Source organism: Ornithodoros turicata, unplaced genomic scaffold (genome assembly GCF_037126465.1).
Source record: "Ornithodoros turicata isolate Travis unplaced genomic scaffold, ASM3712646v1 ctg00000858.1, whole genome shotgun sequence".
NCBI classification, from domain to species: domain Eukaryota; kingdom Metazoa; phylum Arthropoda; class Arachnida; order Ixodida; family Argasidae; genus Ornithodoros; species Ornithodoros turicata.
The window spans coordinates 999,605-1,027,119 of record NW_026999407.1 but is presented as its reverse complement, the minus strand read 5'-3'; the positions used below and the strand labels follow the sequence as shown (position 1 = coordinate 1,027,119).

Genomic DNA, 27,515 nt, shown 5'->3' with positions numbered 1-27,515 from the left:
GCTTACACCCCACCCTTATTCCCTGGGCGCCACCATTTTGGAGAAACTGGATTGATTGGATTGAAACGGATACCCCTGGTGACAGACGAAAACGCGCCTACTTTTATCAACTCCGTCTGCACGGAGAGAGGCATGTTGGGAAAACTCAGAACTGCAGAAATGACGATGACGACCGCCGGTATGAAGTTTTAAATCGCGTAATGTAAGTAGATCGAATCAAAAATGGGCAAAGATGTATGTATAAATAAAATTCAATTACATAATGCAAAACCCTACGTATAAGGGTCGTCCTTCATGCTATTTTCTTGGGAACACCGTCCTAAGTAGGCCTAACGTTAGCGACGAAGCGTCCCATTTTCGCGTAAATAATGATGGCGGAGCGAATGCTGAAGCAGATTTTGCGTATATGAGGATACATACTCGCAGTATGAAATTAAAGTAGTCTGTGAAAATTTTTTTGTGACGAAATCTCCGCTTCGCCGTTCCGAGCACCATCCTCCATTGTGTAGAAAATTTGGTGTCATGGCAGCTCCCATGGAAAACGGTAACCAATGAAATGCGCACAAGTTTGATTGACAGGTCTAGCCGCTTTTTTAGCGCCTCCACATGGTCTTCCTAATGGCCATACCCCCTTTTAATACTGGCTCTCCGAACTCTCGGAACCCTCCCCAAAGTACTACTAATGCGCTCAAGCGTGTTCCGTAAAGTTTTGTCCGGCACTGTACATGCCTAGCTAGTTATTGTTTATCTACTTGATACTGATAATGATAATTGGCGGTTTTATGTCGCGAGACAACCATGTTGATGAGCGACAACGGTGCGGTCGGTTCTGCCCACCCGAGTGTCCCACAACGTGCGCCGAACACTCAGCACAGCATATTTAAAGGGGCACTCAAGCGCAAAAATTACTCCACGCGGGACGAAATTCAGTAATGCAAATGGAACGGGATTCATCTGTCGCTTCGTACGTGATGAAAGCTTACTTGTCTTTCAAGAGACACGTACGTCACTCCAAACGCGCCCAAATCGTTTGAGGAAACTAATGGAGGTGGTGGTGGTGGTGACGAACCGGCGTGTATATGATGAACCGAGATGGTGTATATGATCCTTCTATTGGATATACACCATCTCTTTGTCCAATGAACGCCGTGCTCCGACTTGGCTGCGACGTACAGAGGTACACCTCGCAGGGAACAAGATCGCTATCAAGTTGCTGACTCACAGAGCGTGCTCCATCTCCTTATCACCAGCTTTTTACCGCATGCTCTCATAATGGGTGCGAAGGAACTAAATGGATTGGAAACGATGCTTCGCAGGACGAACAATCTCGTTCGACAGCACAGCGTGACGTTCGCTTCCAAATGCCGCTTCATCTCACGGTTTAGGTCACCGATAATTTCGTGCGGAAATGACGTCAGTGTCCTCGCTTCCGTGTCAAGCGCCTCACGGGTTCCCATAGGCAAGATGCTTTGTGATCGCTGCGTGTTTAAAATTGCCTCCTTAGACGCTTCAGAAGTAGCATGGATGGCTGTTGTGAAGGCCTGATTATTCCCAATGCGAGGTATTGCTTATTGCAGCCGTTATACTCAATGTTACATTACTGCCTGCTTACCGTCGGAAATTAGTTTATGTACACACACACAGAAAAACACAGTCTATTAGTCAGGCTCTGACAGTCGCGCTTCACCGCTTTCTAAACATGTTTCTGGAGCCAGGCACGTCCACCTTCAGCACCAATAGTGTGCGTCGTCTGCTAGTTTAGACACGGAAGTCGACCCTTTCCCCACGATTCTTAGCTAGTACCGATGACCTATTGCGAGCGGAGCAGTACCCATCAGATTGCACGTGCGTGCGGAAAAGAAGCTAGAACAGTGTTGAGACAGTTACGATAGCGCTGTTGTGAGATGGTCAGTTGTATCTCTTGTACCGTATGATCTACGAAGCGGCAACAACAACTTTATTGTGAGATGATGAGTTTCATCGCGTGGATCGCTCTTCTTTTCTCATCCTTATATTTCGCTTCGCAAACTATGTTTGTCTCTCGGGTGTTAGAAACAACCCTGCAGACGATGAGTGAAAAAATAAGTATCTCAGGAACAAGCATAATGCTACTTAATTGTTGGCTTACGCCTCTCCGAATGAAACCCGTCACGTTGCGCCACGTGCCTGTCTTTACCCAAATAAATTTTTTTCCTCGAAAACAGCAAAAACCCAGATAGTCCAAATTGTGTACAAACCTGCCTAGTTAAATTGACAAATAGACCGCAAACTTATTTTGACATAGTAGATTATGAAAACCGCACTGCGTCTGCACTCTTGAAAAAAAAAAAAAGAAAAGAAAAACGCAGGAATTCGCGTCCTTTTGGTGAGTCCTCACCTTCCAGGCATGAAGAGACGATTTTTTTTGGATCTCAGTTGTCTCGCTACGTAAACCCCCAATTATTATTATTATTTGTGTGTGTGTGTCTTCAATGCGTCTCCCAATCGAGACAATACCTGAGCGAAATAAAGCGGACACGTAAAGACACCTCGGAGCAAAGTGTGAAGCTCATCAGACAGTTGGTTCCTGAGATAGATGGGGTCAAGTAAAAAATAACCCCGCTTATACAGACACCAGAGGCTCCCATAGACGCAATGGTCTAGGGAAAATGGCGGCCTCCCAAACCTTGTGATCTCCAGGAGCCACTCACAGCGGTAAAGATCAACAGCGCGGGAACAAGCTTGGTTCAAGAGCGCATGCGCAGACCAAACTAACCTCCTTCCCCTTCTCTCCTAGTATTTTTAGTCTCTCCCTCCCCCACCTTCGTCTGTTTTTCTTGACCTAGCAGTCCTACCTTAAATTTTATAATATAAATGAGTACTAAAAAAATGTAGAATCCTTAAGACGGAAATCTATTCCATGTGAGAGATGTATCTGGAAAAATAGGAGGCATGAAATAAGAGCAAGTCTAATAGATATATATTTTGCATTTATTACGGTGATCCAAACGTGACGATATGACACGCCCCGGAATCATGGAATTTTTTGGGAAAATAATGATTATGGTAAAACCTATGAAGCAAACATAACTGTCTATCTACGGGCTTGTAAAACTGACACGGACAAGGAAATTCGTATCCGCACCCACACAGCACACGCATATGTGACCCGCGACGTGTGAGGCGGGTGTACCCACGCTATCCACGGACGCTGTGCGGGTACACCGGAATTGTACCCGCTATCTGCAACGCAACTGAATGTCTTCTCGCAAATAAAAAGAACTACGAAACGGATGAGAAAAGAGAACGATATCAGAGCGTGTCATGTTCTGTTTTGAGAGTCTGCGTGGGACAACGACTGATATAGTAACGGCAATCTGATCACGATATTGTGATGAACAGCAAGTATGATGCCAGAGAGAGTTGAGTTGAAAGCAACGAGAGGAATTTCCACGAACGAGTGCTTCTTCGCTTAATGTTCCATGTCGAATTTGTCAGCTACTTAAGTGCAAGCTACAGGTACTCGGGTGAAAGATCCAATGATCATGGGATATGTGAGTAAAGCTTACTTTTCCAGTTAGTTTTCTCGATGAAAGTTGCAAAAAAAAAAAGAAAAAAAAACGCCAAAATTAATCAGTAAGTCAGGCTTGCGAAAGGTCCGTTTACTGGATGTGGGTAATCCGGATTCACCTGCATCACCTGCGGACAGATTACGGATATTTCCACACGTTACACTCAACCCGCGGCGATACTGAAACCGCGCAACGGCGCAAAACGGCAAAACGGCGCGGGTATCAGCGGGTAACAACGGGTACATGCACTTTTGTCGCGTTGTTGGCCTTTCTGGTCGTTCTCTTTTTTTGGGGGAGTGGGGTTACAAGACATTTGGGGGTATTAGGGGGATGCGGTGGGGGTGCTGAGAAAATCCATGATTGTGCGCGATGTTGAAGTGCTGTGAAACATTCTCAACGGTGTTGTGGATACGACACAGGCAGACCTAGCCGTCTCTTGCGGATATTCCCAATGTTCCGTTAACCCCGTGTGTGGACTATCCGGATGGGCTCGGAATTGGGAGCCGGATAGCTGAACGAAAAACGCATTGCTGCGCTACTCCGTGCAAGAAATATGAACAAATTAATTACAAAAAATATCATTAAGTGAGGACGCGAGCCTTTTTTTTTTCTGGAATATTTTTCGCTGAAGTTCCCGCTCACTATACACGTGCCGAAAGCATTCGAAGTAAAACAAAAAAGTTAAGTATTATTTAATTAATGAGCCAACCACTGTTGGCCGATGTCTCGAGGATGTTTACGAAAAATAAAGTTTTTCACAGCGTCAGCCGTTTCTGATATATTCAGCTAGGGGATTTCCGTGAAACACCCGGTAGACAGCTGTCAGGTGTCAGCGCACCATGCATCAGTAGGATAGATATATGAATCAGGGAAAAAATGAGGCTACTAAAAATGCTGCACCCTCCGTCCCTTGACTTTCTAAGGCTAAGAGAGACAATGCAAGCAACCCGCAGCAGAAAAGCTGAAACGCCTGCCTGTTCTCACGTGATACTCCAAGAAAAGGAGAAACGTATTTTTTTTTTAAATTCCGTGTTAGCGCCGCGAAGCAACTAGAAACGTATTAGAATTGATGCATATATTCTGTAGATTCCGTGAAGAAAGACTACTTATTTCGTGTTACGGGTCTTGTTGCTTATTTATCTATGACTAATAATATGATATTTGACAATATTGTTAACAATATGCAAACTATTTTAATTTCGTGTTCGTGTCGCGAAGCAACTGCGGCTATGAGGGCCGTACAGAAGTGGACGTATGGAGTGCTGGAAGGAGCGGGGCGAACATGCATAATAATATATCCAGAAGAAGAACAGCCTCGGCGACTCTTCCATTAACAACGTGCTTATTAAAGGAGCATGGAAAGGAAATTTGAATGGCTGAAAACCGTTCTTAATTTGTCAAGCAGCGTGTAAAAATCATTGTCGTAAAATATTTCGGCAGAACAATGTTTTGTTACGACGCAATTCGATTTATAAAATCGCTCCCGTGACGCGAAGCTCGCGCGCTCGAGCCACGAGCCACTCCTCATTGACTGTGACGTCAAACGTTAAAAGTGCTCTCATTGGCTACGGAAAATTCGTCTGCTTCGGGCGCGGCATGCTCCTTGTTGACAGCCGCTCAGTATGTTCTGTTGGTTTGAGGTAGAGCCCTGCACCATCCGCGGATGGAAGCGGATATCCGCGGATATCCGCAATATACTTGCGGATTCGGATGAAAATTTAGCACTTCCTGCGGTGTGCGGATCGGATTCGGATGGCTCGAGGTCGGATGCGGATCGGATGCGGATACGAAGGCAGCGGATCGGTAGCGGATCGGATGCGGATATACCGCGTGCTGTCATTTTTCCACCCGCAATTTATTTGTATTGCGCGCCGACAGCCGACAGCGAGCGCATGCTCTGGTTCGTCTTTGACCATGCACGGCGCCAAGACGGGAGAGGAGGCATTCAGGCGTCTCGAACCGCGCGAGCGCCGACGAGGTAGCGTTCCACGCGTTCCAGAAGTCTCTCGATATCGCGTTTGTTGAAAGGTTTACCTTTGCTTGTCGTCATGACTGAGTCCTTTCGTGACAGCATGGAGGCATCCGAAATTATACCAACATGCTTCCGGCGGTCTTTACGCGTCTTTCGAAACGTGCGGATTTTTGCGGATCGGATGCGGATGGTGCGTTTCGCTCAGCGGATCGGATGCGGATGTAAACTGTTGTGTATGGTGCGGATGCGGTAACGTGTGCGTAGATGCGGGTCGGATGCGGATGCCAAAAACCTCATCCGGGCAGGGCTCTAGTTTGAGGCATAAAATAGAGGTGAAAACGAACAATAAAACATTACGCTCATAACAGCAACGCGATCGTGTGTCCTATAGTCATTGTTTTTTCTTTATTATATACGTCTCCAACTAACGAAAAGTGCCAGCGTCTCACATGAGGCGATACGCAGGGTGGCGGTTCGTGCTGTTCGCGAAGCCATGCAATATGACGCGACTCACCTCGTATTCGTTCCTGGAAAACAAGAAAAACAAAGTGCGTTCTTTCTGTTTGCAACTTATTGAACTAGTTCAACGATCGCAACTTCCACTCGCACTCCACCTGCACGTCCCCATTCCCTTTTGGAGGAGTGCTGACCTGAATCCACACGCGAGTTCCCGATTTCGTTGCGCTGCGTGTCTTTGCCGTGCAACCGAAAAGAATCGAAGAAAGTTCACTGTCGGCGGACTGATCAGACAACCGATGTCCCGCCGCCATGTTCTGTAAAAAGAAAAAAAAAAGAAATAAAGAAGAGAAGCGTTTCTGATGCGCATGTGCCTCTCGGCAAAACAAAGCGCGCGAAAGGCGCCCGCCGTCACCTTGACAATTGTCGGTGTCAGATCGCAGCCGAGGTCACTTGCGAGCCCTAGGAGTGGACGCAACGTACAACGTCACATCGTGACGGAGGTGCCCGTCATTTCTCACTTGTCTTCCACAAGAGTAGGAGAGAGCTCTCCGCACTCGTGAGAACCAATCGACTGCTGCGCGCGATATTTTTCTGCTACGCTTATTTTTCTTGCGTGAAAACTTTATTTAGTGATTGGACAGTCTATCACGATCAGAAACCTTTCACGGTCTTAGACTGCTCTTTTAATGCGTTAGCATTAGAGTTCTCGTAACGCAACGATCGCGGCGTGGTCTGTCTGTAGGCGCGGCGGGCATGTGCGGTGAGTGCAGATGGAAGGAAAGGGCATTTGGAGAGCGCGACGCGGTGCTCGTCTGCTGCTGTGGTGGGTCGACAGGTTCAGAAATATCTGCGTGGGCACGCCATGGGGTATGAAAGCTGTGCGAAGGAGCGGCGGCGAACGAAGGTCGAGGCTGCGAGACGGCGCCGCCAAGCTCAATCGGAGGAAGCCCGAAAGGCACGTTTGTCTGCGGATGCTGCCTTGCTTTAGCGTTGTGTAGGGGAGTTCCCAAAGGGTTTTCAAGTTTTAATGCCATTTCCGTCGGATCCACCAATGGATCGACCCTGATTTTCCATCACCCACAGCTCGTATCACTGCGTTCGAATGCCATTTTAGCCGTCTACGAGCACTATATGCAAATATTTGTCAATCATTTCACGTATGAATGAACAAAAGTATTTTGAGAGTACATCTGTTGGGTTTGTCGTCACGACAAATGCGCACATCATACACTCTTAACACAGTACCACTTTTTGTGAAAAAAAAATATATAGAAAAAGTGACACTTCGGTGAAGTGTGTGATATTGATGGTTGCGTCACAACATTTGTGGGAAAATAATTGTTCTGAGCGTGGAACATACAAAGGGACAAACACGACGCAACCTCCCAGACATGTCGTCGGAAAGCGGATGCCAGCGTGGTCGAATTGGTCAAGGCGCTTGAACGGTAATCGAGAGATGCGTGGTTGAGGGGAGGGGGGTATGTTTAATACAACGTAAAAAAAGAAGGGAAAGGTTAGCCACGGTGTAGGCTTGCTATTCCCTAATGGTGGTTGAAATCTCTCCGCTGTCAGTCTTTTTCGGTGAGTGCCATATTTCATGTACAGGATTTCTGTTTGCAAACGTTACGCTTCACGTGCGCGAAATGTCACAGGTCCGAAAGTGTCACGATATGGCAACTGTGCTGAACTGACTATTGACGTCAGAGATGGGTCGCCGACGTTCAAAGCAACACTAGTGTAAAGTAGCATGTTCGGATCATACACATTTAACTGGACAAGGTCCCAACCAGTTAATGCACGTCACATTGTGTGCGAGGTAATAGGTACAAAATGACCGTTAACGGATGCACGAAAGAAAACCTATACAATAGGCTAGCCTGTGATGTAGTCACATGTCATAGTCACGATTTATTTGTTGTTTTCATGTAGTGAGGGCATTGCGTGCAGCCCTTCTAAAACAAAGCGTAAATAAATTAGGGAACCTGATTTGATGTCGGGAAGAATAATGAAGCAAATAATTACTGACGTCTGCCTAGGTGGCAGCGTTGATGTGAAAACAGGATGAGAACAAGCCGAGCACCAGAAGGAGTGACAGTGGCTCTCCGTAGTAAATTAGTAGAGCTTGCATGAAAACACGGAACCGATGAAAAAGAAAAGTGGAACGGAAAAAGCAAGACAAGTCTCAAGGTTTTGCAGACGTTGTGTGCTTCGCCTTCTTTTTTACCTGCATAGCGCACTCACCGCGCTGGCCGGGGAGAAGCCGCAAGAGAGGGAAACTTCTCAAACGCATGTTTATCTGTTCTTAACTCGTGCGACGTGCTATCTCAAAAGTATTTACGCGCGTTAACGACTTATTGGGTATTCATGGGTTTACTATGGGTGCAGCTACATTACTGATATGGAAGGTAGTGCATAAAGTTATGTTTCACACATTAATGCAAATGCGATTGCGCACAAAGTGAATTACTTGGTCTGCATAGAAACCATTTGCGTTTACATTTATCCGAAGAGACACGTAATTATCGTAACTCTGCTCTCGGTTACGCTCATAAGGAAATTATATTAGAAACTCACCGATAAACCCATGGTCGACGGGCACAGAAGATGCCAAGTGTTCATTCTCATGTAAGCATATCCCTCGGCGGGTTGCGACAAGGTCAACGTCCGAGCACTCGTAGAAACCCGCATGAAAAACCTGACCTAATTAACCGCGTGCGCGTTCGTTGCTCGAACTGCCGCTGCCCTTCGCAGATGAAGAAATGAAAAAAAAAAAAAAATCCTCACTTTTCCAAAGATGTGTAACCAGCAACGGTTGTAACCCCGCATAGCACTCGTAAATACGGCTGTGATCGTTGCAGAGCCTAAGCTTGTGCTGTGATACTTTTTCAATGCTCGCTTTCACGCACACAAAAGTGTCAAACCTATTTTAGGCGTCAGTCACGTGTCACTCGTTTTTAGAGTGTATCAAACTGTTTTGTTAACACGTGTATACTGCCGTGTCAACTGTATACCACATCTCATATTGAATGGTAAGGACACATTAAAGGATATGTTTTTTCTCACAACTGAACTACAAAGCTGAACCACAACACAGACGTATTTGCAAGTCCCAGCCACTTTCCTTCCACGGTGAAGGCAGGCATTCTTTGTGTCGAAATTTCACGTAATCGCTCAATACTTTACAAATATGTGAATGAAAGATGAAAATACGATGGAATTAACGAAAAATTTACAATAAGTAAACTTGAACACACATCAATATGATTATTTTGTGGAAGAAAATATATTTCCTAATCATTCTAAGCAAAGAAAGTCTCCGGCCAAGAGTCTCCTGCCCTTGTGGTTGATGATAGCTCCTTCCCATGGCTTTTCGCATGAAAGCATGAGAGAGAGAGAGAGAGAGAGAAATACATGATGACGATGATATGGGGATGACTTCCGCTCATTGAGCAGAATGCTACCCCATTGCTATTGGGGAAAAATGAGAGGATGGCATGAAAGCATGATTGTGATGGACGGACTCTTAAACCACGTCTCGTCGATGAGCGAGACAGTTTTATTTATTATGTGGGTGGTGTTGACTCCCATCCGACATGCATGTAACTTGCCATGAATAGCCATGTTGTACTGATGTTGTTGTACTGCAGATAATCCTTCTATCTGTGAGCTGCCGAAAGAACAAGGACCGTGCGCCGACTTCGAGTACAGGTTCTATTACGACCTTCAGAACAGGAACTGCGATGCGTTCGGCTACAGTGGTTGCCATGGAAACGAAAACAACTTCGCGACTTTCGAGATGTGCGACGCTACTTGCGGAAGTAAGGCCTCATGTTATGACAATTATGCCAATTCGTTAATTTGTGTGCTGCCCCCCCCCCCCCCCCCGAACTTGTCACGACCAGAACCAGAAAGGTGCAGAGCGGTTCTAGAAATAAACAGCCGTTTCCGTACTTCCAGTTTGGGAATCACTGTTGTAGGAAGTACGGAAACGGCTGTTTATTTCTAGAACCGCTCTGCATCTTTCTGGTTCTTCAAATTGAGAGAAGTTAAAAAAAGGAAGTAGCTGAAGCGAATAAATGCGTAAAACGAAGAGTAATAATTGGAAGTGGCTAATTCGCGCACGAAGAAAATAGAAGATTGCGTGTGCATCACCTAACGTATGAAAACGTCACAATAAAAACGTCACTCGTTTGAAGCGTTACTTATCTGGGGGGATCTTTTGTACAGCACTTTTATCCATTTGAAGCCGTGAGAAATTGACACACATACACACACGCACACATACATTGGATGGTGATGGGGTGGCCGATTCACCGCCGCTGAGGCGGTACACTGCCCTATTTCGCGTTGGGAGAGGATGAAGGGATGACGATGGGGGCTTCCAAAGAGCCGTCGCCAGACCGGTGGAACGCAAGTACTCCGCCAGAAGACGAAGGCCCTGCATCTAGTGGGCAGCGTTCGACCACGGACCGAGGATCTTCGCTAGGTTGAACGGCCGCTTGTCAATGCGTTGCATAGAGACTTCCAATAGTGCACGCTCGTGGTGATATTGCCCACAAGCCAGGATGACGTGGCTGAGGTCGCCGTGTACTCCACAAGTGGGGCAGAGGGAAGACGAGGTGGAGCCGAGACGGTGTTGAAAGGCAGGTGTAAAGGCAACGTTGAGCCTCATGCGGTGGAAGAGAGCAGTTAAGGGGCGCGGTAGTCGCGGAGGAAGGACGAGGGAAAGCGTGGGGTCTACATCAGAGAGAAGGGAGTGAGCTATGTCGTGTTCCCACTGAGCCTGCATCTTGGGGCTGGTGAGTGTTGAGAGGAGGTGTCTTCGGTCGCCCGACGACATCATTATCGGGGAAAAAGCAGCGTGCTGATGGGCGCTCAATGCGGCTCTCTCTGTTTCTTCGTTGCCGCTGATACCGACAGGTCCGGGGATCCACTGCAATACTACAGTGTGCCCTGCAATGGTCGCCTTCTTATAAGCTTGCACGATGTCAAAGACAACAGGACCGAGGGATCCACGTATCCCCAAGTTGGCCACATACTGCTGCGACGGTCTTGAGTTTGTAAAGACGACCCAGGGCTGAGCTGGAGTGGCTGATGTTTTTTGCATAGCAAATAGAATGGCGTAAAGCTCGGCACACGTAGACGATGTTCTGTGAGAAAGGCGGTGACCACAGGAGACTGACTGAGATGGAATGACAAATGCCGAGGACCATCCACCTCGAGTAGACGACCCGTCAGTGAAAACTGACGTTGACAACATGTAGTTGTCGTTCATCATGCCCAGGGTAAGCTGCTTGGCGACACACGGGGCTGTATCCCTTTTCCTTCCACGCAGGCCAGGAACAGTTAGGCGGGTGACTGGGCTTGACAGAGACCATAGAGGGGCACTGGGAGCCACTGTCTTCACTACGAAACGCGGGACGCTAGGCTTCAGCTGAGTCATCACCGAGCGGACCTTGCAGTGCTTGCGCCTCAAGATCTTCGATAGGGGCGGGTGCCGCCGATGATGGGATAAAAGGCGGAGGAAAAGTCGGCAAGTCTCACTGTAGCGAAGAACATCGAGCGGGTTGTCCCTCGTTTCAGCAATAACTGCTCGGGTCTCTGCTGCTCGGGGGACGCCGAGGCACACACGAAGGCTTCGCGCCAGGAGGCACTGCAGCTTATGATCTGAAGATGTCGGCAGGCCATTAAGCACCGGCAAATTATACGCGAGGGACCCTCGAGCCAAAGCCCTGTGGACGGCCAACAGAGATCTCGTGTCACTGCCCCATCTCATGCCTGTCAAGCGACGTACCACTGCAATCCAACGGTGGATCTTGATCTCCAAGCTTGCAACCCAGTAAACCACGAACGTCTAATGGACATCTAGAGGATGGTACACTGTGGGTATTTGGATATCTAGTAGACATCCGGATATGTCCAGCTAACGTGGAATGGATGTACTATGGATCGTCGGAAGCTCATCCATAACTGTATAGATGGATATCTTCTGGATGTAACAGCTAGACATTTGCACATCCATTGGACGTGCTTGTGAGGCATTGCAACGTCTAATATACGTCCTATCGAAGTTCTTGCCGGATTAACATACGACAACATATAGATCAGATTGCAAATCAACTTTTTCAGCTATTTTGTGTGCATGAACAGCGCAAATGCCGTAACCGTGGCCGTACCCCACCCGACACGGCTTAGGCATTTCTCAGTAGCCTCTATTGGCGTACTGGATGGAACATATACTAAAATACCAATAGTTGCGGGATGTTTGTTAAGTGTAGTGGGGCCGAAAACGTTTGTAACGGTGACGAGGATGTGTTTCTGCAATTAATTCGTACGTCTGCAATGAGTCAAACTGCTCGCTAACATTTCTGGTATTCCTTGCTAACAAATATTGTGTTTGTAATTCAGGCTATTGTCTATGATGAGGTTACTTACTGAGTGGAGCTGTCAAACTGACAGTTTTCCTGTGTTGGTGGAAGAGTGCTACGTAGATACTTTGCAGAGAGCAGGAGGCGAACAAATCGAAAAACTTGCTTTTACTCGTTCTCCAATTTCTTACGTTCTCGCAAGATAGATTTGTTTTCTACAAGCGCTATACGTAAAAATTACTATTGAATTGATAGTCGAAACAACGTGTCGTAAACACACGTCTATATTATCGTATGTTAATCCGGTAGGAACATTGATTGGACGTATATTAGATGTCGCAATGCCTCACGGGCACGTCCACCGGATATGACAAATGTCCACCTGTTACATCCAGAGGATATCCATTCATACAGTTATGGATGAGCTTCTGACGATCCATAGTACATCCATTCCACGTTAGCTGGACATACGCGGATGTCTACTAGACATCACAAATGTCTTAGATGTTTGGATCTTTCTGGTATGTCTAATAGATGTTTGTGGTTTACTGGGAATATGCTTCCGCCAAGAGAGCCTAGCATCAACAGTGAAACCGAGGAACCTATGATGAGACACGTGCTTCAACGGTATGCCTGCAACGGAAAGCTGGAAGGGCCTCATGTTCCGCCTTGTAAAAGAGAGTATTACTGTCTTTTCCGTCGATATGTCTAAGTCCGCCAGTGACAGGTACTGCTGGATAGCACCGAGAGCGAGTTGGAGGCGTCGCTGGAGGGCAGGACGGGATTTACCGCTAGTCCAGATACAAATGTCATCAGCATAGATGGAGATAGCCACTTTCCTGCCGACGCAACCTCGAAGGCCAGCCATAACAATGTTAAATAAGATGGGGCCCAGAACATTCCCCTGGGGCACCCAATTGGTCAACTCGACAAAGTCTGTAACCCCCTGGCTTGTGCGGACGAACAGTTCCCGTCCATGAAGGAAATCAGTAAGCCATGAGAGAGCTCTGGAAGGCAGGGCGGCATCAACAAGACCATGGAGGACAGAAGCGTGGCTGACAGTATCGTACGCCCGCCTAACTCCGAAATTAGCAAACTCAGCTTCACGTTTCCTTTTTGTTCTTTCGAACTGAAAGGGCATGTTGAATTTCCCCATTCCATTGCGGAATGCATTCCCTACTAGAATGGTAAAGCTGAAAAACATTGCGAAAACACTGGTAAGCTGGTACGTGGCGAACAAGAAAAAGCGTCTGAGAAAGTATTTCTGTTGTCTCGTCTTGTCTCTCGATTTTCTTGTTCGCCATGTAGGAGATACCGTGAAGAGTCCCATTCGTTGAATGAGGCCCCTAGTGAAGTCGTCAACAAGCCGTGTCAGTCTAGTGTACTGGTTAGCGCACTCGACCCGCAAATGAGCGGTGTGTGCTTCGATTCCCGTCGCTCTTTCGGCGACAGCCACGTTTCAATATTGACGTCATCCTGTCTCTAATATCATATTGACATTAATTGCACACCGCGTCATATTGAGTTGTTGCGGGAATACAATGTGGCACAAGCAGGTTTTAGTGGAACAAATGGACTCTCAAGACGTTCGGTGTCCAAGAGATTCGCGACCTTCTTGCTAAGAATCACGACGTTCGCTTGTGTCACACACACTGTCGGACATTCCTTGCGGTTCGCAAAGTGGACGCATGATCCTTTCTCATGCTTACATCAAAGAAAAACTGCAACAAGATTCCGTCACCTGCTTCATCAGTATACATAATGTCTGTAACCGTGTATTCACACGAGCCAGTTTTCTGCCGACTGACGCTCAGCTCTCTCCGTCACCGCTCTCTGGTGCCACGTGACGGGCGCTTTTTGCCTCGTCACCACTTTCTGGTCTCCGACGCGGCAGTCAGCTCAGAGGAAGCCGGATATCTTGTCCTCCCGGCAGAGATTCTGACGACCGACCGCAGAGGGAGAAGGTGACGCATCGCGTATGCTTTTTATTTCATCAGGATTGATCTGCATACAACGGCATTCGCTGTACTCTGGCCAATTCTGAATTGGAACGCCAAGGATGCTTGGCTTTACCGCGAAAGTGGTGCAACGACACACCAGCGGAGCAGCTTCGGAACAATTATGCGTAGATGGATGCCTACAATGCAGGGATGCATAGGATGATTTTTCTCTCCGTGAGGCGAAACAGACACGGAATACAAAGCGTGAGTTTTATAAACGCGGATATTTCTTTCGCTGGAGAAACCTTGACTACACATAATCGTTCGCTTGTATACCTTTCCAATACACGTATAAAAACATAATAATTGGAAGGTACGCATCCAACCGAAAGGAAAATAAAAATTGAATCGATTTAATTTAATTAATTAGTGTAGCTCGATATCGCAGCGTCATCGTCAGTGTATCACTTGTCGGCACGCTATCGCGCCTGTTCAGGTTCGAGATTCGCTTCAATTTGTGGAAAATAAAATCGTATGCGTCAACGTCTATTCTCAAAATACTCCGACAGGCGTTTGCGTCGTCCGCACGGAGATCTGGATTAAGGCTGTCTTGCATTCTATGGCGCTTTTTCAGTATCTGTTCTTTGGCCCATAGCTTGTATCGGTCACACTTTCACACATTTGACATACACACTGTCAGACATTCCTTGCGGTTCGCAAAGTTCCTTTCTAATGCTTACATCGTAGAAAAACTGCTACAAGATTCCGTCACCTGTCACCAGTTTACATAATGTCTGTAAGAGTACATAATCTGCTAAGACAGGATAAACAGCAGTCACCCTTTCCACATTTGCGCAATTAAACTTTGCGGAACATGTTAATCACATTGTCAATTCTTTCTCGGTTTTTGGCCTTATCGCAAGAATCACTGGTGGGTTCAGTGATCCCCATTGTTTTATAAGATTGTTCCGTTCTCTCGGTATCCCGAGGTTCGAATAATGCTCCATAGTGTTGAACAGAATGGGTCTAGTTCTAGCATCTAAAATCGAGGATGTACACCGTTTATTCGTACGAATCTATTACGATAGGTATTTCCGAAGACGTTTCTATATAAATACTTGAGAATTCTAAATCGCTGTGATGTGGAGTCGTTGGACTTTGGACGAAAAACTCGTGTGTCTTCCTCTACAAGTGTGCGCATGGTATTCTTGATTGTGAATGCGTGACCCGAGCTATCCCGCTAGATAACTGGACATTATCAGATTGTCGAAGTGCTTGAAGTGAATTTACTGAATCCAATAATACGTTTCCAACGTTTATTTAATAAAGTACACGTTGTTGATCGCTTTTTCTCAAATGTCAAAAAATTCAAAATGCTCTTGACCAGTTTTTGCTAAGTAAATTTACGTTGTTGCAAATGTGCATATGTTTTATTGTTTTTCTTTGCACCATTATGAAGGCTCTAGGGCCGTTTGTGAGCACATAAAATAATATAAATGAAATGAGTACAGAATGTGTGTAATCAGCAAAAACAGGATAAAACACATTCGTGAAATACGTACGAGTATCATTATCCGTGACGATGTGTCCCCTCTTCCACACAGGAAAACGCACAATTGACATTTGTGATCTAAGCCCAGATAAAGGACCCTGCAAGGGAAACTTCCAGATGTTTTACTTCGACCCCGAAACGAAAAGCTGCAAGGAATTCATCTACGGCGGTTGTCAAGGAAACGGGAACAACTTCGAGACGAAGGATGAGTGTATCATTGCTTGCGAAGGTAAATGCAATCGTCGCTTGACGATATCTTTCATTTTTTGGGGGGAGAGTGGTCTGGTGAAAAGGGCACCACACGCGATAGGAAAACACATCGTGATAAGCTACGAGTACCCGCACAGGGTGTTGCAGTAACCATGCCAAGAAATGTTCGTAAGAAAAGCATCCTACGAAAAAATACGTAATCGACAACATTCATCTGTAGGTAACCTTTGCCACGTACTGAAATAATTTTATTACTTTCCAATTCCAAGAAATTTACTTTCTTGAGTTGAACTCCAAAATTCGCAAAATCAACGTGACGTCTCTTGCCAGAAACAGAAATAGCACATGTAAGAGTAATCCCATCCCATTACAAAATACATTGCCTGCTATCATGGTATAGCTGACTCTTTTAATCCCCTAATAGAGAATGGGCATCCATTACAGTACATCACGAAACTGGCAGCTGGTCATGAAGGTATAGGGTATGTTATACAACATTTCAATGACACAGGTGCCAGAAGTTAAAAGGAATTTAGCTTAGCAATAGCTTAGATAATGTGCGTGTCTGGCTACTTATGCCTCAGGTGGCTAGTGAGCATGGGACAAAACATCTTTTGAAACCACCTGGGCATGGCTCGGGGGAAACTGACCTTACACATGTCGTAAATATTTTTTTGTTTACAATATTGTACTTCTACTACCAATACCCAGGATCGCTCGCGCATCATGAAGATGGCCGTGTCGATAGGCGTGACATGGTTTTTTGCTGGATTTCGCTACCAGTTTATATTTACTTTGGAGAAGACACCCATTTAAGACACGTCTTTTCCTTGCTCAGTTGGCACTGCAAGCCGTGCATGTTAAGTCTGCTCTCTTGTCCGAAGCGGTTTTCGATTGGCCGTCACTCTTCACTCCCAATTGGGAACAATATATCCCAGAGAGCCATTTTGTCCTCATATCAAAGATCAATCAACAAATCACACAATCAATAGGGGTGTGACCGGCTACCTTATCTGTCCAGCACGTTTTGCGCGAACCATCAAGCAAGCGAGATCGTTGTGACGTTCCACTCGTGGCCATCAAACGCTGTTCTCGTGGCTTGCTGCTACAAGGGTAAAACTCTGTGACGTGTACAATCGTTTCGGGTTCGTTCCTTTGTAGTGCATAGGTTGTTGCCACACTGAGAAGGAATCACAGTGGCTGAAAGGAGTGTCGTCGAAGAAAAAAAGCACTGCTTACCCACATACGGCGTGTACGACCCACGTGTACGTGTACCCACATGCGACGTGTACGACACCTTATCCGGTCTGCGGGATGCCTTGCACTACGGGGCCCCGACCGTTCCCAACGGTGCCTGTTGTCTCTCGACCAAAAGAAGGCATTCGATCGTGTCGCCCACAGCTACATGTTCACTGTGCTGGAGGTGTACGGTTTCCCGGAGGGGGTATCATCAAGAAATTGTACAGTAATCACCAGAGCAGCCTGTACCTCATCCAGCGGACAGTTTCCGGTGTCTATAGGTGTGCGGCAAGGTTGTCCTCTTTCGCCAGCGTTGTTCATCTTGGCAATCGATCCCCTACTGTGGAACATCGACACAGCTGAGCGAATTCGTGGCTTTCCCCACCCCTCCTCTGGGGAATGGAAAGTGGCCGCCATATGCGGATGATATAACCTCGCTTCTGCTTGACGAAGGCGCAGCAGCCGAGGTTATGCGCGTATACGAATCCTAAGCGGCTGTCTCTGGAGGAGCGTTGAATTATCAGAAGACCAAGTGTATGCCGCTCGGTAGTCCGGCGCAGTATATGCCATTGCCGTTCGTGTGCGCCTCATCGCTTAAGATACTTTGTGTGGTGTTTAACACACGCGGGCCAACTGCTGACAAATGGTCAGCAGCCCTCGAAGAGGTGCAAGTGAAATGTGAGTCTGCAAACCACTATGAACTATCGTATCGCGAGCGGTCCTATCTGGTGCGTAGTGTTCTGCTGTGTGGCATCTGAGTCATGTTTCGATCGCCCCACACGCTGCTGTGACGCGCATCCATTCATGCCTCTCGCCGTTCTTCTGGAAGAAGCGAAGGGCACCAGTCTCACGAACCATGCTTTCGTTCCCGGAGTCTGCTGGCGGAGTCAACCTGCCCGATGTTCGGCTGATGAACCGGGGCATTGCGCTCAGCACCACACTGCGAATTCTCGATGCGGCGGACTCTCCAACTAAAGTCTTGGTCGTCCTCTGGTGGGACGCTCTCCAACAAGGCCATCGTGCAGCTCCTCACCGATTTCATGTGGCAGTTCGGGCTTACTATAAGAAGGTCTCGTCTCTGCTCCCCGATGCTTCCAGTTTGCAATCCACTTCGCCTTCAACGATGACCAAACTAGTTTTGCTGGACTCTGCCGCAACCACTGAGAGCCTTAGAAGACGGGTGGACTATGCTTCAGGCATCTCTTGGACATCGTTCGTCGGCCCGTGGCTTCCTGGTCAACTGCGCGACATCATTTGGTCCTTTGCCTGGCGGATACTTCCCACACGCGACCGGCTGCATGCGTGGGACATGACATCAACTGAGGCCTGCCCGTACGGCGGCAGGGCAGAAACGAACTACCATGTGCTATTCGAGTGGCGAATTTCCCGCATCTTCTGGCACTTGGTTAGGCGTTGCACGAATGTGCTCTGTCCCGAGCGGTGTGACCAAAGGCGCCCAAAAAGGCTGAGTGTGCTAGTCACCGCGTGTGGCGCTGCAGTGTTGCGGGAGGCCCGTTGCAAGGCTGTCGCTCAACGGCGGCGGAACATCTCCGTTTTCCTGCTGGTTCTACAACTCCCCATTCTCGTGACTAATAGCTTGCAACAAGAGCTCTTTGCACTCTGCGGCGACGAGTTTCTGCAGCGGTGGCGGTTCCACCCTTCGCTTTTGGTGCGTATCTGTTCAAGGTGTTCCTCCGTGAACAGTACCCCTCCCATCACTCGTCTCATGCTCCATCGAGTGTAAACAGTGCGCATATCCCTCTTGTATCATGGAGCGTAGCAATGTATATATCGCTCCTCATAGACTCATGGCTCATAGATTGTAAATATTGTTCTCGAGGCGCTGTCCATGTACTGACCGTTCCACGTCGTATTAAATTTTCCTACCACCATGAAGACCAATACTAACTTACGGCTACATTCTACGCAGGAAATCCAGATGAGCTGAGTGAGTAACCTTCTGCACATGGTAAGCATTGCAACGTGTCAATTGTGTTCTCGAATTGACTAAAAAAATTGACGAGATTAGTTGCAACACCTGGAACCCTACAACTGAATGATGCATGGAATAGGTTTTCTTTTGTGCCGATTGTGACCGCACTCTTTTAAGAATGCTAGTTTTCATGGGTTCCGTGCGTTGCTCATGATGTTCCCTGCGAGTTACCTTCAATGACGTGAGCAGGCTTCGGATCCGGGCCTTCATTTTATGTGTGTGTTTGTCGAATCGCGTAGCGGGGGAGGGGAAAGTAATGTTTAACCTAATGATTTGGAGGAATCACCCAACGACCCCCTGGATTCGCCATGGTAGTGGGCCAAGACGTCGCCGTACATTGTCCTCCTGTGAAGACCCTAATTTGAATAGTTAACCAATGAAAAATACAGCTGTGAAGGATTTTTCGGAATTTTAAAATTAATCCGCGAATCGGCTGTCACTGATCCTAAGACGATAAGGCCGTGCATATGTTTTGTTTTTCGAGCACGGAACTGAGTAATTGCGAATTCTATGGAAATTCCGAATCTAAAATGGAATTCCACGAAAACAGAGTGCTTCACACCGAGGCATTCGATGCGAATTCCGAGTGGAACATAGTATTTCATATTTAAATTTCCAGCGTCAAAGCAACTCTGTGGGCAAGTCGGCACTAACGGTACGCGCGGCTGTGCTTTCGGTGGCTAAAGAAACCTAGCATCAAAGCGCTGCGTCCTCATAGTGCACAGCTCTGTTGCGCATTGCTCTACCGTCAAATACATCGTCAAATTACGGCCCTGGAGGCAACGTAACATAGACGTCCTGTGGGAAGGCGCCGCAGACACCATAACCCCATCGACCTGACGGCCTGAGAGAACGGGTCATCGTCTAAGAGGCCGATCGAAGTGGCCGGTCAATGAGGCATCTCCCCTTGTCGCGGGACTCATACCCATAGCCGCGAGGTGCATGCTGGGCGTCGTGCAAGCCCTGGACAGCTAGTGAAAGAACTGTAAAACTCAAAATAAACATTTTTGAACAATTTTGAACGGAGGGAACGTAATCCGCTTCTCCCGTTAACAACAACAACAAAAAAGTTAATTTAAGCAACCCACTGGGTTCCACACGCAGCCGGGCATACGATCAAGTTCAAGAACACGGCGCGTTACCCGCCCGTTCCGGTGGTGCGGGAGTCGTGAGACTCGGGTGATAAGGAAATTAAAAAAAAATACCGCGGGTTTCCGGCTGTCCTATCACCAAGATAGGGAAGCCAACTTGCACCGGAACAACAGCACGGCGGTGTTTTGAGCCATTCGCAAAAGAATAAAATTACCTATAAAACAAAGCTCACTCTGTCCCTCCGTCACCGAACGTACGAGCATATCTTTAGAAACGTTGAGCGCCAATTGTGGGAACCATTCCCACTCACGGGGTCGCCCGTCCGGCCCGTGAAGGAACGCTGTGCCAACTCAATAACAAAATTTCTCTCCAACCAAACGGCTTATCAGCTCAAAACAGTAGAAATACAGCAGTCGTCTGCTGTTAAACGTCCCGTCTGTCCCCTTAACGATGTCGCGCTCCCTTATATCGGCTTCCCCACAACTTGTACTTACCCTGTGCGGTAAAATAGTAAAACGAGAAAACAGCGCAAGGACGGATGCTGACAAACGAAGCGCTGACTACTTTTTTACTGACTACAAGTTTATTGGCAGTAAGAGCAGAAGCGAAGAAAAGAGGAAAAACACCAGAAAAGGTTTGGTTAGAGTCACTAAATAAGCTTGGCTTCGCAGTATCGACACTGAGGTCCAAGGGAGAGCAGGAGCGCCATCTTATTTTCGCACCACACCGGTACCGTCCCAAGTTGAGGATCAAAGACCGCTAACGTAATGCTCACTATGGGATGGAGAAGCGTGTATGATTGTTGTGCGATAATCCATGTATTGTCAACTAGATGTCACGGCATCCCGATGATGTCAAGGTGAGCTCAAGGCCGTCAATTGCTGCTTGCAAACGAAAGGAACATTTCACCCGCGCACGATAGATGGCATAGTGTGCTAAAATCCGCACATGTGCGTGGGTAGCGTGGCGCGGAAACAAGATGGCGCACGCTCGCTCTTGGAACTCAGTGTCGATACTCTGAAGCGTAGCTTATGTAGTGACTCTAGGTTTGGCGATTAACATACCTTATCTCTAGGGAAAGGAGGTCAACCGAGGGCGCAGTAACACAGTTATCACCTCTACTGTGAATCTGAACTGCTTGGAAAATTTATCTGGCTCCTTAAAGGAGAATGGAATGGACTTAGAACGTGCACGTGAATACTACCTTCAGGAACTGTCACGCAAAATATCACCCTCGGGGAGTGCGAATTTACTGAGAAAATTGCTTTGCAAGAGAGTGCATGGCTCCTCGCCTCTCGTGACACCAGCTTGCAGAGGACACTTTATATGCCACCGAGAATCATCTGCTAGCGAGAGCGACCAGTCGAGACACGGGAGAGGTGGGACGAAATGCGACTGCAAAAAGAAAAAAAGGAGGCGCTCGTCTCGGTATTAGCGAGGCCCGAGGGGAGGAGGTTTTCAGACCCGCCGGATTAAAAACCGATTTGTCGGAATTGTCGGTAATGATATGTTAAGCTTTAATGACGTAACTCTAATAATGCCCCCCATTTTTTCTAACACCCCTCCACGTTTGGGATTCTGGATAAACCACTGCACAGCAGCCATAGGGAATGCTCTCAAGCAGTCGTGCACACAAATAGTGCAGACTAGCCTTCAGTCACAGGTTCAGAGACCTGAGGCTGCGGTGTTTTCCACCCAGTTGATCAAGGCCTCGCAGAGCTCCCCTTGGGGCCCTTCAGGATGAACTTGCGGTCAAATGTTGCAGCTATTCCATAGGTCCACAAGGTCTCTCACAACATCGAGAAGGCTGCTGCGTCTGTTTGTGTCCATGTGGAATTCAGAACGCCCAATAAAGTAGACAAATAGTAGTTCGGGGCCTCACGCTAGGATGACACAGGTAGAACTGAGGAGTGGGTGCCCCAGGCGCGTGTCCATCCTGGTCGTTGTCCACGGTCCGCCACGTCACTTCCCTTATCAGACGCGGAGGTGCAATAAAACAGAAGAAAACTACGACTTCCTGAAGGGGGACTGCGAGGGCGACCGTGGATGACGTACACGGCACGGAACACGCGGCGAAGCATCACAGGTCGCGTGCAACGAGAACGACGATCCGTTAGCACGAGGAGAGCAGGGCGAATTAATATGTTATCAATCACATATTAATGGAGGAACAGTCTTTAATGATGTTATTAAAGATGATGTTACTTATTTCCAAGTGTGTCATCTGCGACTCCTCCCAGCGTCACGCCGCAGATTGTAAGTTGCCCATTACCCCTGCTCAAGCGGTCCGGCTGCTGCTTCAAATGCGGCAAACGACGACACCTCGCAAAGGACTGTAGGTCGGCTAGCGAATTTTATTGGTATTGTATCCTGGCCGGCTATATATATATATATATATATATATATATATATATATATCTCGCTGGCATAATAACATCCAGTGCGAATGACCGTCGCCACGCAATCCGTCCACAACACCGCCATAACCATCTTAGCCCCCCCCCCCCCCAGCCTGTTACCCTCGTGCACAGAGCTCTCAGCTGGTTCAAGGGTCAAGAGGGTGTGTCTTATATTCATACGCGCAGCATCCTCATCACTTTTAAACTAGATATTTAGAAATCCAAAGTTGTTCTTTGAAGGAGAAATGTACTTGGTAACAGTACAAACATGAGTAAGAAATATTAGAATAGCATGTTCCGCGGAAAAGAACATCGTGTCGCCCATAGACTATCATACGGAACATTACCTTGCTAAGCCTAACCATGATTTATTTTTACGTCGTTTACATTGAGACCGTGTATTTTTAAGCGGTTTATTTCAGAAAATGGATTTTGAGTGGTGGAACTTTAAGCGTGGATTTTTTAATGTTCTATTTTAAAAGATTTATTTCTGCGTACAGCCCTCAAATTGGTGGAAAGAGAGAAACCTCCCTGTTAACTGGATGTTCCACTCGTCCGAAAACAGCCTTGATGACACATTTGAAAAGATCCCATCTTGTCGTCAGCGGCATCATGGGAACGCAAATTGCATGTTTCACAATTTGTTTCTTCAGCTTCGTAAAAATATCAAGTGCAAAGAGTTGTTTTTTAGTGCTCAGCAACCTAAAGTTTTTATTCTCTCTCTTGCAGGCTGACGAGGGGAAAGAAAAGGTTCTTGCAATAAAGCTCAAAATGACTGGAATGAATTCCTCGACTTGAAATTCCGCAACTAAGTAACACACTGTGGCGACTCAAGTGTCAGCACAGTCTAAAGTAGTTTGAATGTGGACGCATGCGTTTACTAAGCTATTCCTGCTCAAAACACGGGTGAAGAAAACTCCATAATATCTAGGTTGCAAGGCTGAAAGTTTACGGATTGCAAAATATATTGTTATTTAACTCAGGAGAGTTGGCCTGATTCATCAAAGGCTACGGCCTGTTTTCTAAGGCAGGAAGATGTATCGTATATGATGGATGAAGGGGAATTGCCTCAGGACGAGAAACGCCGATATTTCGAACAGATACCGCGGTCGGTCTACTGCACTGAGCGCGAGAGGCTATCGCGGGAAGGAAGTCTCCTCGCTCGGAGAGATAACAGTGCGCTAAGATGAATTGAGGTGACAACGAGCTCGCAGTGCCTAGCTTTTTTCTTTTTTTTATGAGACAAAAACAGAAGAAAAGAGCGTATACCCTTGAAGACACACACAAAAAAAGAGGCAGGGGGAGACGATACTGTCTCAATACTTTGTCGGCCCCCTTTCGCAGTAATAACTGGGGCCATACGCACAGGAAGGGAAGCGTATAGCCGACGGACAAGGTCCACGTCTTCACGTAGCAAGGACCACTCTGCTTCTATAAATTCCCAGAGTGCGTCCTTGCTCCTTGTAGGCGTCTGTCTCTTGCTCATCCTATTCTTCAGGCTGCCCCAGACGTTTTCGATGATGTTTAAGTCCGGGCTCTGCGCAGGCCATGTCAGCTGCATTACGCTGAGGCGTAAAAAAAGAAAAAGAGCTAGGCACTGCAGCCCGTTGTCACCTCAGTTCATCTTAGCGCCCTGTTATCTCTCCGATAGCGGAGGGACTTCCACTCGCGCTCGGTGCAGCAGACCGAAAACGAAGCCATTTTGGCGTTCGTTACACTCAAAAGCAAAGTTACCACTACTACCACGGTAGGTCGCCACAAGCGCACTCTTTCATCCCTCTGAACGCGTGAACTCGCCCGCTTCCGCTCGCCGCTAGGGTGTCTCTGCCCAGAGAAAATACGCCGCTCGCGCGTTCCGTAAACTTTTGTCCAGCACTGTACACAGCATGCAAAGACAGAGGACAAAGAGGGAAAGCATAGGGCACAAGCGCTGACCAGCAATGTGGACTGACTTAACCACAATGGCCTACCCTGTCTTTCCTCCTTAGGAAGAAAATTTGTTCCACTGCACATGAAATACAGGCAACCACTTTCATATTGTATCATATCAAGCGGGCAGCCTACGGGGGAACTCAACCTCTTTTTTTATAAAGACTGATAGAAGGTTGGCTTTCGCACACCTCTTTGAACTTGTTTAACTTATCGATCTGGAAGGTCGCAATTACTTCACTAGTAAGTTGCTTTGTAGGTGTATGACGCCCTCTTAGATAAGTAGGCTGATGTGCTCGTCTTTGGCCTCTGTTGTACTGATGATGCCACTTGGATAGCCGGCAAAACCTTTACGCTCTGTTTTTACTGGTTGTGTTACGCGGTGTTTCCAGTAAACTTTGTTTCATTATGAGGTCGTCACCCAGCATTTGGATTATATTTCAAAATAAACTTGTTGTTTTACAAGGCTCATTACATTGTAGAAGCCATTCTTATTGCCTTTCGTTTAGGGAACACCGTTCCTGCAGTCACGTGAAGCACTGAAGGATCAATTTCGAAAGTAAAGGCAATCTGATTTATGTTCTTGCCGACAAGGCACAGCGTATGCACGAGGTAGCTCCATTTCAGGAGCCTGAGAACACTCAGGGCAATTAGTGTGCTAGCATTAGAGATTGTGTGCAGCACTACATATTTGATTTTGCTAGGGCAACTAAGAAAGGTGTATAGAAAGACCGTTACAACCTGTTTCCACAAAAGACACTCAGATTCATTAGCCTGTAAGAGAGCTAAGGCTTTTCCAGGTTACTAGAACATGGGTACCTGATTGTAGATAACAAGAACTCATGCACCAGAGGTCAGTATTACACACACCCTGCTTTCTACCAAAACTGTTAAAAGGCATGACCCCATAAACCTGCACAAAATCCCTGGAGTGTCTTCACTAGGCACTGTTGCTGTTCCTCTCATAAGGTACTCTCTATGAAGCTGACTCCCAGTTCTGGATGCACTGTCTGAGGCAACTTAAGCATGCTTTCCCAACATGAATGGTCGCAACTTCTATGAGCAGTCTTGTACTTACTGAAAGCAACATGAAATGCTTTGCCTTGACACGTTATGTTGATATCCTTCTTAAAACCATAGAGAGATGTTCCTTGCTCCTTTTATTCCAAACCGCATTACCAGATGCAAGCCCACTTGCCACCAAGCCGATGAGTATTGCCTCACAGTCAGGCCAACCAAGGGAATGAATCACTGCAGCTCGGAAAAGCTGTTTTCTACAGGGATCTGATCCAGGACAGAGACATGAGTAGCCCAGAGAAAGCACTAGGGTTTGGTTGATTTTAGATGTGTCAGCTTTTAATTTCTTCCCTTTTTTATGCAGTACATGATTACTTTAGCCTTGTACAGCTTTGAAGATTGAGGATGTGGAGATCATGTAACAGGTGGAATTAGGCTTTACGCACAATAAGGCAAAGTGTGACAACATACCTTCTGAGAGGACAGGTATTACAATAGCTGTTACATCTTTTCCTGGCTTTAATATTTATTTATTCAAAGGCCCTCGCGGGCATTACATGAGGGGGAGATCAACATGGGTCTCTTAACAAATGCATAAGTTACAAAGAACCTGCATATTTGAAAGACAGACTCTACTTTTCATTTGTTCATCAGCCTTGCTCAAGAAATTGTTCAGTGTAGCAACGATACACAATGTCACGAAAGGAGTGCTCATCTATCATACCGCAAGACTCATTAAAAAGCACTAGCGCTGTGTCCGCTACTCGAAGCCAGTGGCAGTTTCTGTGTGGAAGACTCGCCAGATCCTGTTCACTGCGCAGGCTGGGATAACCATGTTCCTGTTTTTCTCAAGCATATGGTAAAAACACCTTGCAAACTGGCGATATGCATTACATCCATATCGTCTACGCGATGTACAGAAAATATAGTTTAGGCAAATACTTAACCGGTCACAGTACAGGGTGTGTGTCGTGGCATTTCCACATATACTTGAGAGCGACTGCAATTTATCTGCACACACCGTGTATAAAAACCATGTTTTTTTTACTTTTCAGTGAATCGAAAGTAAGAACACACAATATCGCTAAAAGCCTACGCTAAAAAACTAAGCGCAGGGCAATACATAAAAAGGTGCCTTAAGACACAGCACACAGACAATTACACAGTTGCCTATATTGCTTTTCTCCAATTCACAGTTCTGTCTTGTGTAGTCTTTCCTGTACTGGAGTTTTTAGAGACTTTAATGCATGACCAAACCAGTATTGAGCGCCCAAATTTTAACGTCGCTCGGCAGGGCCACATGTGACTTACTTGTGAAGATGGTCACTCTGATTGGCTCACGCTGCCCACGGAATTCAAAATATGCCACCTTCAGGACAGTCGTACTGAGGCATATAAGTTGGCAATCTTCGTGGATTGTCATATTGTTGTCATTCGGCTGCGCTTTCGGGTTCCTTGCAGTACAAGCATTCGATCTCCTTCGGCATTATATGACACACCGGCACCTTAAACAGCAAGTGCGCATTAAATATCAGGACACGAAATTTCAGCTAGAACGTTTACACGTTCGATCACAATGTGCGTTAAAGAGCTCATCGCTTACCTGGCTGTCGAGGATCCTGTTTGCTTCATGTCTGACCGATGTTCGTAGAGCTTTGACTTTGGCTCGCATTTACGGCATCGGCGACTTTTCGAAAGTGCAGCTCGAGAACTGTTCAGCACACAGAATTTCCTTCTCGATCGCAGAAAAGTGAGAAAAAAGTTCCGGGCTCGAAGGCTCCGCATTTCTAGCTT

The 27,515-nt window shown here is 46.9% G+C and overlaps 1 protein-coding gene across 2 annotated transcripts in view; it reads left to right on the top strand.

Annotated features, from left to right (window-relative positions):
* Window positions 1-23,560, top strand: part of LOC135375390 (thrombin inhibitor hemalin-like) — a 30,252-nt gene extending 6,692 nt beyond the window's left edge. For both annotated transcript variants that reach the window (XM_064608110.1, XM_064608111.1), the window contains exons 4-7: window positions 9,630-9,800; window positions 15,895-16,071; window positions 19,222-19,260; window positions 23,505-23,560. In XM_064608110.1, coding sequence (XP_064464180.1) covers window positions 9,630-9,800; window positions 15,895-16,071; window positions 19,222-19,247 — 374 coding nt within the window. In that variant the 3' untranslated portion in view covers window positions 19,248-19,260; window positions 23,505-23,560. The remainder of the gene's footprint in view (window positions 1-9,629; window positions 9,801-15,894; window positions 16,072-19,221; window positions 19,261-23,504) is intronic.
* Window positions 23,561-27,515: the final 3,955 nt, after the last annotated feature.